The sequence below is a fragment of the Mandrillus leucophaeus genome, unplaced genomic scaffold (genome assembly GCF_000951045.1).
Source record: "Mandrillus leucophaeus isolate KB7577 unplaced genomic scaffold, Mleu.le_1.0 Scaffold946, whole genome shotgun sequence".
In the NCBI taxonomy this organism is placed as follows: Eukaryota; Metazoa; Chordata; class Mammalia; order Primates; family Cercopithecidae; genus Mandrillus; species Mandrillus leucophaeus.
Genome location: NW_012110319.1, coordinates 276,902 through 290,849, shown reverse-complemented (window position 1 = coordinate 290,849; position 13,948 = coordinate 276,902). Strand labels below are relative to the sequence as shown.

Genomic DNA, 13,948 nt, shown 5'->3' with positions numbered 1-13,948 from the left:
CTGAGACTTTTACAGGTAGAGTTGTACGACAGTCAGACAGACCTGAGTTTGAGTTCTGGTCCTGCACTTACTAGCCATGTGAGGTGAATAAGTTTACACTTCCCTGAGCTTCAGTTTCCTCATCTGTAGGATGGGGATAACAATACCTACTTCATAGCACCTGGCCCTTGATGAATGGCAGTCATCATTATCTCTAATCCTCCTAACAACACTGTGAGGAAGGGATTATTTAGCTTCATTATATAAAGGAGAAAAGGCTCAGGAAGGTGAGGTAGTTGGCAGATCTCAGTGGGTGCATGTCAGCTCCAGGAAAGTAGAGACTACGTCTGTCTTGGTCACCATTATATTCCCAGTGCCCAGAAAATTTTCTGGTGCATAATAGAAATTTAATAAATATTTGTAAACGAATAAATTCTATCTCATTGGCTTCAAAGACTACGTGATTTCTATTTAATTTTCCAGGACAGGGATGTGTCTGGGCTAAAGCACCTCAAAGAAGCCTGTAGGAAGACTGTGCAGAGCTGAGACCCAAAATCTGGCCTCCTGATTCCTGATTCATGCTCTTTGTCCTTCCCTGAACTGCCTCTGGATGGAAAGGCTGAACTTCCTTCAGCCTAGGATTTACCGTATTCTCCCACCTTCTAGATTCTCCTCATCCTCCTCTGGCCAGGCCTCTGCCTCCTTTTCATCTGCTTCTTTCACACACCACCACCACCATCACAGTCACAGCCACAGTGGCCTGGGGGTGCTGCCCGATGGGCAGTCCAAGCTCCAGACCCTGCATGCCCCATATTGCCAAGGACTGGGCCCTGCCCCACCACCCTACCTCTCACCCCAGCAGCTCCCTTTTCCCTCACCTCCTCTATTCCTGGTGAGGGCAAACGACAGGAAGAGCATTTGACCAGAGTCAGCAACTTCCTGTGTAACATTGGGCAAGTTGTTTAATCTTTCTGAAACTTGGTTCCTCATCTACAGACTGGGTAAATTCACCTACATCTTTCCGAAGACTGTTGCAAAGACTAAGGGAAATAATTGGCATGAACTAGCCATGTAGGCAATTAGATGCTTATCCATGTGAGAGGCTAGTGATATTACTGTGATTAGCATCACTTTGCCTAGCTTTCCTGCTTCCTGTCCAGACAGCTGTTCAGTTGGACCATCCACCTGTGTTTCTGGTGGAGAGGGGCTGAGGTTTCCCCTGACACCTAGAAAACTAGAAAGATGTCACTTAATATCTTTGTTACTTGGGACAAGTCTCCACACGAGCCAAGTGGGGATAAAGATCTTGAACACTGAAGGTAATATTAAGGATTCAGGTGATAAAAAAAAATATAAAAGCACTAGCACAGTGTCTAACACAAAGGAGATTCTTAATGAGTTTTGGCATATTGGTTGTTGACTCTCAGAAATAAAAATAACAGCTACCAGATACTGAGGGCCTGCTATGTGCCAAGTACACGGCAATTCTGCAAGGTATGTAGTATCCCCATTTCAGTTACAGAAGTTGGGACTTGTTCAAGGTTACAAACTAGAAAATGGCAGAGCTGGTGGGACTGTAAGGCATGACTCTTTGAGCCCAGGGCATGAGCTCCTACCTGTGTGCCCTGTTCCCTCAGCTAGGATGTCTTTAGCTCAGTCCTGAAGTAGGCAGGATGGACCTAATTGGCACAGTATCTGATTAGGAACAGTTAACTGCACGAAGGTATGACACTCCCTACCTGCCTTAAGCTTACAGTGGATGTTTAATATGTTAAACAGGAAATGTTTGCAAAAAGTATACATATTTTTCAGTCAATATATGCTAAGGACATTTATTCATTTTTCTTTTGTTTACTCAACATTAATTTACTGCTTAACACACCAAGTGCTAAGGAGGTATAAGGCCACATGGTCCCTGCCCTTGAGGAATTCATAGTCTGATGGGGGAAAACAAAATTACTTAATCAGCATGTACACAAGTACTCAAATATTTGCACAGTAGGTGTTCAAACTACATGCAGTAGGTCCACAGCTGATGAATGACATAGATGATCCTCCAATCAGTAGATGTCTGATGTATGTGTACAAAGTACTGGTTTGATACTCAAAGTACTGTAGTTGCAATGAACCTATTCAGAAACTGCTCAAGGAACATGCACACAATAGGACTAAATGTACATACAGTTGGTACCAAATGCACAGGGGCTATACACAATAAATACAATCAAAGTACACGGATGTTTGGGAAGTACACTGCAGGCTCACAAATGGGCAAACAGGTGTTTTACACAGTAGACACTGAATAAATACGCCGTTGCTAAATATCCAATAGTTAAACAGGCTTATTTTGTCGGAGTGTATGCAACAAATGTGTACACGGTAAAAGTGAATACAGAAGAGTTGAAAGCATTCATTAAAATGCTAACTCCCAGTGACTTTTGGGGGTAAGAATCGAAACCCCATCGCTCTACCTGTAACCTTGGATGAAATAAAGATTTCCTCCTTTACTTGGGACTCAGGAGTCTAAAAACCCATAATCCCCGGGGAGTAAGCAGCTTCCTGCCTTCCTTATTTCAAAGCCCCAGAGGTGTCAGTGTCTAGAGCTGGAGCCTAGTACATCTCCCCCCACCCCGCGGGCCAGCAGAAGGGGTCCTTTGCAATCGGGCTCCCAAAGGCGCCTTCCGCAGCCCACACCGGTAAGACCAGGGAGAAGGGACACAGAACGCTGGTGCCGGGATAGCGACCCGGTTGAGGTCTGCGAGGGAGTGCCGGTTTGGCTCCACCACCCACGGACACGAGCTCCTCTTCCGGTCTCCATAATGCGCATGCGCATCACTGGCCTTTAAACGTGCACCGCCGGTCCATCCGGAAAGAGGATCCGGCAAACTAATTACAATCTTGTTCCTCCGCCGTTGCAATGAACTATTTTCTCTCAATCGGGGGTGGTACTTTTGAGTAACCCCTTCCAAATAGAACCCATATCAGCCTATTTAGCTCGGTCTCCACTATATGAAGATTTCCTAGGGCTTGGTGTGACGCAAGGTATACGAGGCTCGGAAGGACACCGCGCGGAAGGATCCGGTTTGTTGTGGTGTGGGGAGGGGGAGACGCTGACAAACCAAGATGGCGGCGGCGGCGGCGATGAAGGCCGCGGTGTTTGGGAGGTAACTGTGGTGGCGAAGGCTGCGGTAGTGGGGAGGCAACGACACAGTTTGGAAGAAACGGAGCAGGACGAAGAGGCGGTAGCAGTAGCGTCAGCTTGAGACTCTCAGAGCACGACGGCCACACGCCCCCCTAGGCCCTCGGCGGGCGGCGGCTGCCCCGCTTAGGGCCTAGCCTCCGAGCATTGCCTCGGCTTCAAACAGCGGCGGCGCCATGAGTCCTTAAGGGCGGTCCAAGCCCTCCTGATCCCTGGCCCAGACCTAGGGCCCACCATGGAGCCGGGGTCCGACGATTTCCTACCGCCGCCGGAGTGCCCAGTGTTCGAGCCTAGCTGGGCCGAGTTCCGAGACCCTCTTGGCTACATCGCGAAAATCAGGCCCATCGCAGAGAAATCGGGCATTTGCAAGATCCGCCCACCTGCGGTAAGCCCCGGGGCCGGTTTTCGCCGGCGGCGAGACGGGGAATGAAGCAGTAGGATAGCCAGCGGCGAAGTCTGGGGCGGAGGGAAGCTCGAGGTGGGGAGAGTGGGTGGCTGGGACCGTTGTGGATGCGGCGCGGATCGGAAAAAGGGTGTTGGGCCAGGGGTCGTCTCGTTGTGTGAGGCCCACGGGTGACCTGGAGTCAGAGATCTACCCCCACTCCGGCTCTTCAGAATCACTCTTGGTTTAAAACCGGGATTCCTAGTGGGCCGGAGGGAGTTCACAGAGAGGCACCCCGCACATCTCTTAGTTAGCCCGGGCCACCTAGGTCGAGGCTGTAAAAATAAGGCGTTTCTCCAATCTGTTGTCATCACTTCCCTTAAGGCACGCAGCATGGTATAGTATTAGTAGAAAGATCGCAGCCCTGAAGGGAGACAGACTTGAGTTCAAAACTCCACTTTGAAGCTTAGCAGCTGTGTGACCTTGGGAAAGTAGAAGTAATCTCTCCGAGCCTGTGAAATGGGTCCCAGGAATGGTTATTTAGAGGATTGAATTAAACTAGGTAGCGTCTGTATGTAGTAGGCACTAGATAAGTGGTAATTATTGTGACTGTGAGGGTGTTTGATGTGGTCATTGGTTATTCCTATGTAGGTTGACTCATATTTACTCATACCCTGCCAGGCCATTTCATCTATGATAATATCCTGGCCTGCTGGACCAGTCAGGAAATCAGTCTCACAGGGATTGCTCTGTCTCCCTTGAGGTGGGTTCAGGGAATTGTCCTCTTATTTTCCTCATCGAAGGCAATGTCAAGGCCTTTTCTGCACATCATCCCGCAGACTTGACTTCCTATGGAGATGTTTGGACCAGTCAGCTTGGTGGTGGGGTGTGAGTCCTTCTCAGATTTCTACTCTGTTCTGGTCCAGGATGTAGGAGATCCCAGAGGATAGGGCACTCTTGGGCCCCCAGAACAGAATGGAGCCATGGAATTCTGTCCCCTTTGGAACATGATTCACAGGGGTCAGCAACAAAGGCCATAGCTTTCCTCCTAGGCCTGGCTTCAGGCTAGAAGTCCCTCAAGGGCTAGGGCAAGCTGCTGCCTTGCTGGTATGGTGGAAAAACGATGATAATGTTCAGTGATCACGGGATTCCAAGCGCAGAAATTGAGCTTTGCTGGAAAAGGGTGTTTTTGAGTGGGTGTCTCCTGGCTGAAATGGAATAGGAAGCTTCATTCCTACCTGAGGAGGGCACCACAGGCCTTCTTATCCAACTTGGTGCTTTCTGGTGCTCAGCCACAGATCTAGGATGGTTTCAGATAGATCTAGGAGGTGTTGGGTAAGCTAATTTCTTCCTTCTTGGAGTCTGGCCATAGATTTCTGAGGTATCCTTGTCCATGGTGAGGGAGTGGCAGTGGGTAGAGGGTCAGGAAGGCTAGTGGAAGGGAGAGGCAGGAGTCCTGGGCAGCCTCAAGGAGGCACTCCCTGAAGTAGTTGGGCAAACCTGTGGGAAAAAGAGGCGTAGGTGACATGGGGGTAGTTGAGGCCTGAATTCCTTTTTTTTCTATCTTGGACTGACTTAGGCAGGCTGGCCTTGTGCCGGTGTTGTTATCCTGCTTTGGGGGATCAGGAAGGGAAAGAATGACATGTCCCAGGTGTGCATGGCCAGCAGGAGGCATCCTTTATTTTGCTTCTTTTCACTGGTCAACAGTGTGCTTCCCTCTAATCCAGGATACCTGGCTGTCTGGTTTGGTTTGGTGTTTTCCTTTTCTATGGCTGCTCGTAGGACACCTTTAGGCAGCTGGCCTTCTTCTGGTTGAAGTTTGAAGTACTTGCTCAAGTGATGCTTGGGCCCAGGGTGGGAACCTGTATATGGGTGGGTGCCTGGGAATTGGAGGTTTGCTGGAGGAAGGATGGTTTCGGGCCTGAATTGCTGGGCAGGTGACTGCTATGCCTGGGAAAGATGGGTGGGAGGAGAGTTGTGGGTACCCTGAGTAGACCCAGGGGAGTTTGGAGGGATCTTACTTTCTTCATCAGGTAGCCAACCTTTTTTATCACCACATCCCAGTAATACCAACATACTGAGCATTTGGCATACAGTAGTCTGGAAATGAAGGCAGGCGGTTTGCAGGGCCTTCCCAGGTATCTGTTGCATCCATGGCTCCTGCTGTAGCATTCCAGGGCTGCCATTTCCTGTCAGGTGCTGATTGTCTAGAATTTGATTCAGCAGGAAAGAAGAGTGCCCGGAATTTGGGGTTTGAGCACCTTTTTAGCTGGGTTACCTGTGCTGAGGGGACTGCCCTATCCTGATGAGAGGCAGGCGGGCACGGGGAGCTTGTCTGGATTTGAGCCATACCATTTTGGCCTGCGTTTTTTTTTTTTTTTCTTTTTGGTCCCTGCTTACTGAGCCCCAGATATTTGCCACCTGCTTTGGCTGGTAGGGGAAGGGGAGTGTGGTCTGTGTATGCATGCAAGTATGAGTCCTCTAGCCCATTTTCTAAAAGTGTGTGTGCAGAAGAGGTCAGCAGATTTTCTTCTCTTTTACTGTCTCCCCCCCACCCATGTGTATGCATATATGTATGAACACTGGTGTCCGGTGTAGTGCAAAGGCCTTGGATCAGAGGTCAGAAGACGTGGGTTCTTGGCTCCGCCACTAACTCAGCATGTAATTTTGGAAATTTCACTTTTTTTTCTCTGAGCCTCACTTTCCTCGAGCATTGATTTAGGTTACTTTAGGTTCATTTTGCCAACCCAGCAGGAACCAGGGCTCTGAGAAGGAGAGGACTGCGTAGGAGGTTGGAAAGGGGTGTTAGAGAGTGGGTTCTTCACAGCTGACCTTTGGGCAGGACACAGCAAGCTCCAAATTGGCAGGGCAGAGTTTCTCCCACTTTCATGATTCTTACCTGACTTCCCTCCCCAAATCCTCCCATTCTTTGCCACCACGGTCAGGCATCCCAGCTCTTACCCCCACCCCCTGGAGCTCCCTCCCCTGCCTCTTCCTGTACCAGGCAGGTGTATGAGAGAGGATCCACAGGAAGCCTTCCAGACTGGGTGAGTGATACACGTACTTGCTCCCTGTTCTTGCTCTTCCCTGCAGTGTCTACCTCAGGCCCTTAAACTGAGAGAACAAACATTAAAGGGCCAAACCTTTACGTCCTGCCAGAATCGGAGCTAAGCTACCCTGCATGTGTATTGTGAGGTGTGGTCAGCCTTACACGTCAGGTCATAACGATGACTTCTTTGAATAACATTTTCATTTGAAAACTAGTTTTAATTTTTCTTATTGGTCTTGTGTGGAAGCCAGGGCTAGAGTTCATATTCCCACCTCACAGATGAGAAAACAAGTTCAGAAAGCTAAAATGTCATAGCTAGTAAGTAGCAGATCTAGAATGTGAGCCCATGTCTTCTGACTCTAGATCCTGTGTGCTTTCCAGTACTCCCAGGCCTGTGTGTCCTACAGCACATGCCTAGGGGATAAGGAGTTAATGTGGGTGTGGAGAAGGTTTAGGGTCAACAAAACAGAGGCTCCATCTCTTAATTTCTTGAAATCCTGGCACTGTACTGTTGGGTGGGACTCAGGAGAAGTTTCCTAGGGCATGTGCATGGGGCCTTGGGTGTGGACTTGAGGGCTGCTAGACTCTTGTGAGTTCTGGGGGGAGGTAGGGGTGGGTGGTTGGGTAGGATGTTTGCAGGTTAAAGGGTCTGGAGTGGCTAGAGGTCTGGGAAGGTGCCAGTGAGATTCCGAGCTGCTTTTGGTGAGTTCGGTCTTACACTATGCTAAGATAACTCAAGTCCCTTTCCCCTCTCTACCCTCTCAGGACTGGCAGCCACCCTTTGCTGTGGAAGTGGACAACTTCAGGTTTACTCCCCGAATCCAGAGGCTGAATGAGCTAGAGGTGAGAAGACTAGGAGCTGGTGGTGGGGTTGGGAGAATGGATACCTGAGTTCTAATCCCACTTCCCTTATAGTTTCTCTGACTGAGGTACTTTACCTAGCTAGGCCTTTATTCTCTCTTCTGTGAAATTGCATTACTTTAGTGTGCCCAGGGCATGGAAGAAGCTTTAGAACTCTGAATATAACCAAGAGCCAGGGGCATTTAGCATTTGTGATTTGATAGCCCAAAGGCTAGGGACATATATCTCTTTCTCACAAAGGTTTGTTACTTCTGAAGCTCCCCTGTGAACTAGCCTACCCTAGCTGAGTCGACAAAAAGGAAATATGGAACTGGCTGATACCCCTTCTTCCTTGGCCAGCTGAATGTGGCTTCATATATCCAATTCATCCACAGCCCTGTGCTTTCTACTTTCCTTCCATGGGTGCTTGGTAAGGAGGGAGTTTAGGTAGATGGGCAGAACAACACAAGAACTGGGCTCTGTGAAGGCTGGAATGGTTAGAGACTTGGCCAGGGGTCAGGCAGGTAGGATTTTCCTTCTCCCTTTTGTTCTGTACAGGAAGTCCAGGCTCTTTTCATGGACAGGTGGGGTTTTCCCTGCTTGAGAATGCCCTGGGGTAGTGAGATTAGGCTCACTGAAGCCATTTCCACGTAAGATCCTGGAGTTTTCCATGGAAGCTCTAGGTTAGGCATATGCTGCCACTGCCTCCCCCATTATTATGTACCCACAAATCTTACTAGATGTCCAAGGGGTGGGGATTAGGCCCAGGCCCAGCTGAATACTTACACCCTGAAAGTTCACTTGTGTTCTAGACCAGAGTTCCTCAGCCTCGGCACTATTAACTGTTTGGGAAGCTAAGGTGGGAGGATTGTTTGAGTCCAGGAGTTCAAGACCAGTTTGGGCAACATAGCAAGACCCCATCTCAGAAAAGAAAAATATATCTTGTCAGGTTTATAGGGGTACAGCTTGGGCAAGATGTTGCCTAGCATGACACAAGGGCAGGTTTTCTATAGAGGGAGTGCTGGCTAATGAGAAGGAGCAGGGATGAGGCCAACTTCAGAAAGCTAAGGGGCTGAGGTCGAGGGAGCACTTCGTTGCCCTTTGAGGGTTCTCACAGCTGAGGAACTGTAGGTTGTTTCTTCACACAAATAGACCTTAGTTTTTCTCAGCTATGAAATGGAAAGAGCTGTCTTTGTTCCCCCTAATGGGGTCAGGGCAAGGTAGTGAATGGTAGTGACTATCTAGTTCTTCCAAGAACCAGGCCCTCTGACTGGAGTGAGGAGGTTATAGACTTGGGGCCTATGGGAGTCCTTCTTGGTTACTGAGATTTCAGGGAAGCATGATACATATCTTGTTCCTAGTCTCTTTGGCCCACATTGGGTCCTGGGTTGGCCAGGTGCTAGTGCTACTCTGATATACCATCTCTTAGTTCTAGGCCATTCTGTCTATAATTATAGCATGCACTTTCACCCTTCAGCCACCATGGAACAAGTTTGGTGGTACATAAGGAGGTGCGTGTGCCTTTTTGGAGCTTGCTTTCTCTGAAACATGCCTAGAGCTTAGATATAATTCTGAAATTTGCAGAGGATCTTCACTGTTCCCCTCATTAAGTCTACCCCTCTGGGGTAAGTGGACTGTGCAGTTATTTTCCGTTTATAATTATTAATAAAAGAAAAAAGGAGTCCACAGTGAAACTGATTTGCTCAAGACAATATAACAAATAAGTAGCAGAGGGAGAGCCAAAGCTGAAATTATGTGGCACCAAAATATCTTGATGCTTGCTGTGTGACCTAACTCCTCTGAGCCTCTGTTTCCTCATCTGTAGAGGAAATGATAATACTCACATGACCCTGTCAGGGAGATTGACAGAGGACATATCTAAAGCTTTTGGCAGTTGTGACCCTCTCTATTGGGACTTGGGCTTCTCTGATTGACTAGAAGGTGACAAATGAAAGAGAAGTGGCTGGGTGCAGTGGCTTGCGCCTGTGATCCCAGCTCTTTGGGAGGCCAAAGTGGATGGATTGCTTGAGCCTAGGAGTTTGAGACGAGCCTGGGCAACATGGTGAAACCTCATTGCTACAAAAAATACAAAAATTAGCTGGTCGTGGTGGCGTGCGCCTGTAGTTCCAGCTACTCAGGAGGCTGAGGCAGGAGAATCACTTGAGCCCAGGAGGTCAAGTCTACAGTCAGCCGTGATTGCACCACTCCATTCCAGCTTGGGCGACAGAGCAAGACCGTCTCAAAAAAAAACAAGAAGTGAGAACGAGGTGGGGCTAAGCACTGCCTAGAGTCTGGGATCCGGTTCATTGGGAGAAGCCCTGGGTAGTGAAAGTGTGGACTGCTGTATTCCTCTGTTCTCCCCTAAGATTGGACCCAAAGATAGTGGTCAGTGGGAGGGGGTGGCCAGCCTCTTTGAGCCATTTTTTCTTCAGGCCCAGACGAGAGTGAAACTGAACTACTTGGACCAGATTGCCAAATTCTGGGAAATCCAGGGCTCCTCCTTAAAGATTCCCAATGTAGAACGGCGGATCTTGGACCTCTACAGTCTCAGCAAAGTAAGAACAGGTTTTTGTCAAGCACCCCCCACCTCACCCCAATATCCTTGGTACTGTGGGGGCCCCCTTAGTTTGAATATTAGATCTTTAGGCTGCAATGGAAGGGGCACAGCTTGGTAGCGCACAAACTGTCATGAGAACATCTTGGAATCTTTTGCTGCAATTTGAGATTGGGATAAGGGGATAGCCTCCTGTGAAGTGAGGGACTAGAGTTGCCCTCATTGCCCTTTTGCCCTTTCTATAGGCCTACTCCCTCACAAAAATACACATGGCATATCCATGTCTTTTCCTGCTTGTTTTTTCAGATTGTGGTGGAGGAAGGTGGTTATGAAGCTATCTGCAAGGACCGTCGGTGGGCTCGGGTAGCCCAGCGCCTCAACTACCCACCAGGCAAAAATATTGGCTCCTTGCTACGCTCCCACTACGAACGCATTGTTTATCCCTATGAAATGTACCAATCTGGAGCCAACCTTGTGGTAAGGATGTCAAAGTGGGGCAGGGTGCGGCTTTACCCTTCAGCACAGATTTCCACACTTGCTCTTAATGAAACTGGTTTAGTGGACTGAAGATCTGGGAGTTGGACTCTGCTCTTTCCTAGTGATGCTTGTTCTCTTTCTGCACTGCTCAGGGTCAGAGGTCCTGGAGTTATCTGTACGGCTAGCTTATTTGTTATGTGACAAAGTTTTAACTGATAGAGAAATCAGATAAGGGAGAGCTTGGGCTAGAAGGTGTGGGAAGAGATGGTGTCTGATTTAGTTGAGGAGATGGTTGGTTGGTGGAGGAAGTGACTGGAAGGGAGGAGTGATACAAGCAAAGGCACTGAGAATTCCCAAAGTGTGTGCTTGGGTCAGGTGAGTGGACCACAACTTTGGATGCCACTGGGTGAGGGTAGAGGGAAGTTCTTGCTTTTGCGGGCTGGAGTCCCATGTCCTGACCCTTACCCCTCACCTGTCCCCAGCAGTGTAACACACGTCCATTTGATAATGAGGAGAAGGACAAGGAATACAAACCCCACAGCATCCCCCTACGACAGTCTGTGCAGCCTTCCAAGTTCAACAGCTATGGCCGGCGGGCCAAGAGACTGCAGCCTGATGTGAGTACTCCCCTTCTTCAAACTTAGAGCTTTGAGGTGGAGGGAGTCCTTTCCTTCCCTTTGGCTAAGGCTGTGTTCCCTGTTCCACTATCCCTTCTTTTGTTCTCTGAGTTCTTCTGAGCGTTAGTGTGTGCCTCTCTCTGGCTTCACTTTTGCTTTTTTCTCCCCTCTCAGCTGAGCTGCTGAGCTGGGTCTTGATCTGTTTGTGCAGCCTCTTTTGTATGTCTGCTCTTCTTGCCTGTTTTGTTCCTTTCCGGACTTACTCTGCTCATAGAAGTAGAGCTCTTCTTTCTCCTTATACCTGTGTCTTTTGTTTTGTTTTGAGACATAGGGTCTTGCTATGTTGCCCAGACTGGAGTACAGTGGCTATTCACAGGCTTGATCATAGTGCACTATAATCTTGAACTCCTAGGCTTGAGTGATCCTCTCGCCTCAGCCTCTTGAGTAGCTAGGACCACAGGTGTGTACCACTGTTCCCAGCTCCTTATGACTATGTCTTCAAGCAGAAGCTTATGTGCGAGGCATTCTTCTTGGCACTGGGAATACAACAGAGAACAAGATGGACACTCCCTGGGCTCAATGAAGCATGTAATTTAGCAGATCCTATTAGTCACTGCCATTTGTTGGTAATGCCAAACACTGCTAGCTTTTTCATATATATTATCCCTAACCCCCCTCATAACTATAAGGGAGGAGGTAATATTCTCATTTTACAGTTGGGAAAACTGAGATATCCTGTCTTTTATTCCTTTCCGAGAGAGGGCCGAGGAGGCAGCTCACCTACCCTCAGTCTCCAAAAAGCAACACTGAGTTCTTGGCTTAGCCCATCTGTGCCTCAGCCCCCAGCATATCAGGTGATATGTAGTCTGAGTTATTGTTCTTTTAGGATGGGACAGTCTGCCCCAGATAGCAGTCTTGATTCATTTCCTTCTTTCCTTCCAGCCGGAACCCACAGAGGAAGACATTGAAAAGAATCCAGAGCTGAAAAAGCTACAGATCTATGGGGCAGGCCCCAAGATGATGGGCCTGGGCCTCATGGCCAAGGACAAGACTCTGCGGAAGAAAGGTAAGTCCTAACAGGCTGGGGTGGCCTCACCTGAGGAGAAAAGTCAGGGCCCTAAGTGTCCTAGACCTCTGTTTACAGCCATTTTTCTCTCTCCCAGATAAGGAGGGGCCCGAGTGTCCCCCCACAGTAGTGGTGAAGGAGGAGTTAGGTGGGGATGTGAAGGTGGAGTCAACTTCGCCTAAGACCTTCCTGGAGAGCAAGGAGGAGCTGAGTCACAGCCCAGAACCCTGCACCAAGATGACCATGAGGCTGCGGAGGAACCACAGCAATGCCCAGTTTGTAAGGACCCAGCCCTGACTTCTTAATGCTCTGCTTCTCGTCCCTTCAATAAGCATTCCCCTGCATGGCACTGGACCAGGTCGCATTAACCACAAAAGCGGGCCTCCATGGGCCCTGCCCTCAGTTAGCTTCCTTAATTGGGGAAACAAAGCCAACTCACATGGAACAAAGAGCAAGAAAGGGTGATCAAGTGCTGTCAACATGAAGTGCTGGAAGGGTCCAGAGAAGGAGCCTCACCATTGCTTCAGGATAAAGGCTAAGCTCCTCATTGCCATGCATGATCCAGTCCCTGCTGACCTCTAGCCTCATCCCCCAGCACTGCCCACCTCACTCCTCTGCTATAGCCACACTGAACTCCTTGTAGGTATGTTCATTTTTCCCCGTAAGATGCACTATGCTTTTTCATCCCTATTCTTTGCACATGTTGTTTCTTCAGCCTGGAAGAGATTCCCCCTGTGCTCTGCCCTGTTGCCAAGTTTTGTTTTGCCTTCAGGTTTCAGCCAGTTTCAGGTGTCACCTTTTCAATGAAGTCCTTTCTCAAGGCTATCCCCCCTTATCTCCAGCTGCTTTGAGTGCTTCCTTCTCTAGGCTCCACAGTGCCCTTTATGGACCGCTATTGGCAATTTTTAATTTTTATGAACACATGTCTCTAGAGTACTGTATATACTTGGAAGGATACCATGTCTTGTTTTTGTGCTAGAGTCCAGCGTAGTTCTGAACATGGGTTTAGTAAGTGTTTATTGAATGAATAAAAATGGGAGGATTCAAGACTGGATGATGAAAGACTGGTCTCGCAGCTCTACCTGCTTATTTGGGGAGGGTCCATACATGCAGTTGAGCTCCAGACCTAGCATGACTAGCTTGTACAGGACTGTAAATCATTCAGCCAGCAAACACAGTGGATTTCCAATGGAGAACTTTTGCTCTTCTCCCCTGGCAGATTGAGTCATATGTCTGCCGGATGTGTTCTCGAGGGGATGAGGATGACAAGCTCCTGCTGTGTGATGGCTGTGATGACAACTACCACATCTTCTGCCTGCTGCCTCCTCTGCCTGAGATCCCCAAGGGTGTCTGGCGGTGCCCAAAGTGTGTCATGGCGGTAAGGCCTCCCCACTCCACATCTGTGTCATAGGGCTTTCTTGCCTTCCTTCATCTGGCCTTATTGAGGGCAGCTTCTTAGCTCAGCCATAGTCTTAGGTTTTGGGTCTTTGTGGTGGGATTAGGCTGGGCAGAGCTTTGGGAGAAAGGAGCAGGAGATTCGGCCTTTGCTTTTGTCCTCTAAGAGCTGCCAGACCACCTGGAGAGGTAAGCATCATAATTAGACTGTATGTGGTGACATATAAACAGAGGCTAAATTGTGTGTTAGGAGCTCTGAGATAAACAAGTTCAGAGGAGAGGAAAATGGCTAAGGGTAATAATCAGGGAAAATGTCAGAAATGAGACTTGAAGGATAGGAATTTTTTTTTTTTTTTGAGACGGAGTCTCGCTCTGTCGCCCAGGCTGGAG

The 13,948-nt window shown here is 48.8% G+C and overlaps 1 protein-coding gene across 5 annotated transcripts in view; it reads left to right on the top strand.

The window, feature by feature from the left end:
* Positions 1-2,876: 2,876 nt before the first annotated feature.
* KDM5C (lysine (K)-specific demethylase 5C) overlaps positions 2,877-13,948 on the top strand; it is a 34,087-nt gene continuing 23,015 nt past the window's right edge. The window contains exons 1-8 of one of the 5 annotated variants that reach the window (XM_011970354.1): positions 2,877-3,563; positions 7,375-7,452; positions 9,882-10,004; positions 10,310-10,480; positions 10,966-11,097; positions 12,040-12,163; positions 12,261-12,442; positions 13,383-13,541. In XM_011970354.1, the coding sequence (XP_011825744.1) occupies positions 3,414-3,563; positions 7,375-7,452; positions 9,882-10,004; positions 10,310-10,480; positions 10,966-11,097; positions 12,040-12,163; positions 12,261-12,442; positions 13,383-13,541 (1,119 nt within the window). In that variant the 5' untranslated portion in view covers positions 2,877-3,413. Of the gene's footprint in view, positions 3,564-7,374; positions 7,453-9,881; positions 10,005-10,309; positions 10,481-10,962; positions 11,098-12,039; positions 12,164-12,260; positions 12,443-13,382; positions 13,542-13,948 lie in introns of all 5 variants that reach the window. The other 4 variants (XM_011970353.1, XM_011970355.1, XM_011970356.1 and 1 more) reach the window with 4 other exon arrangements.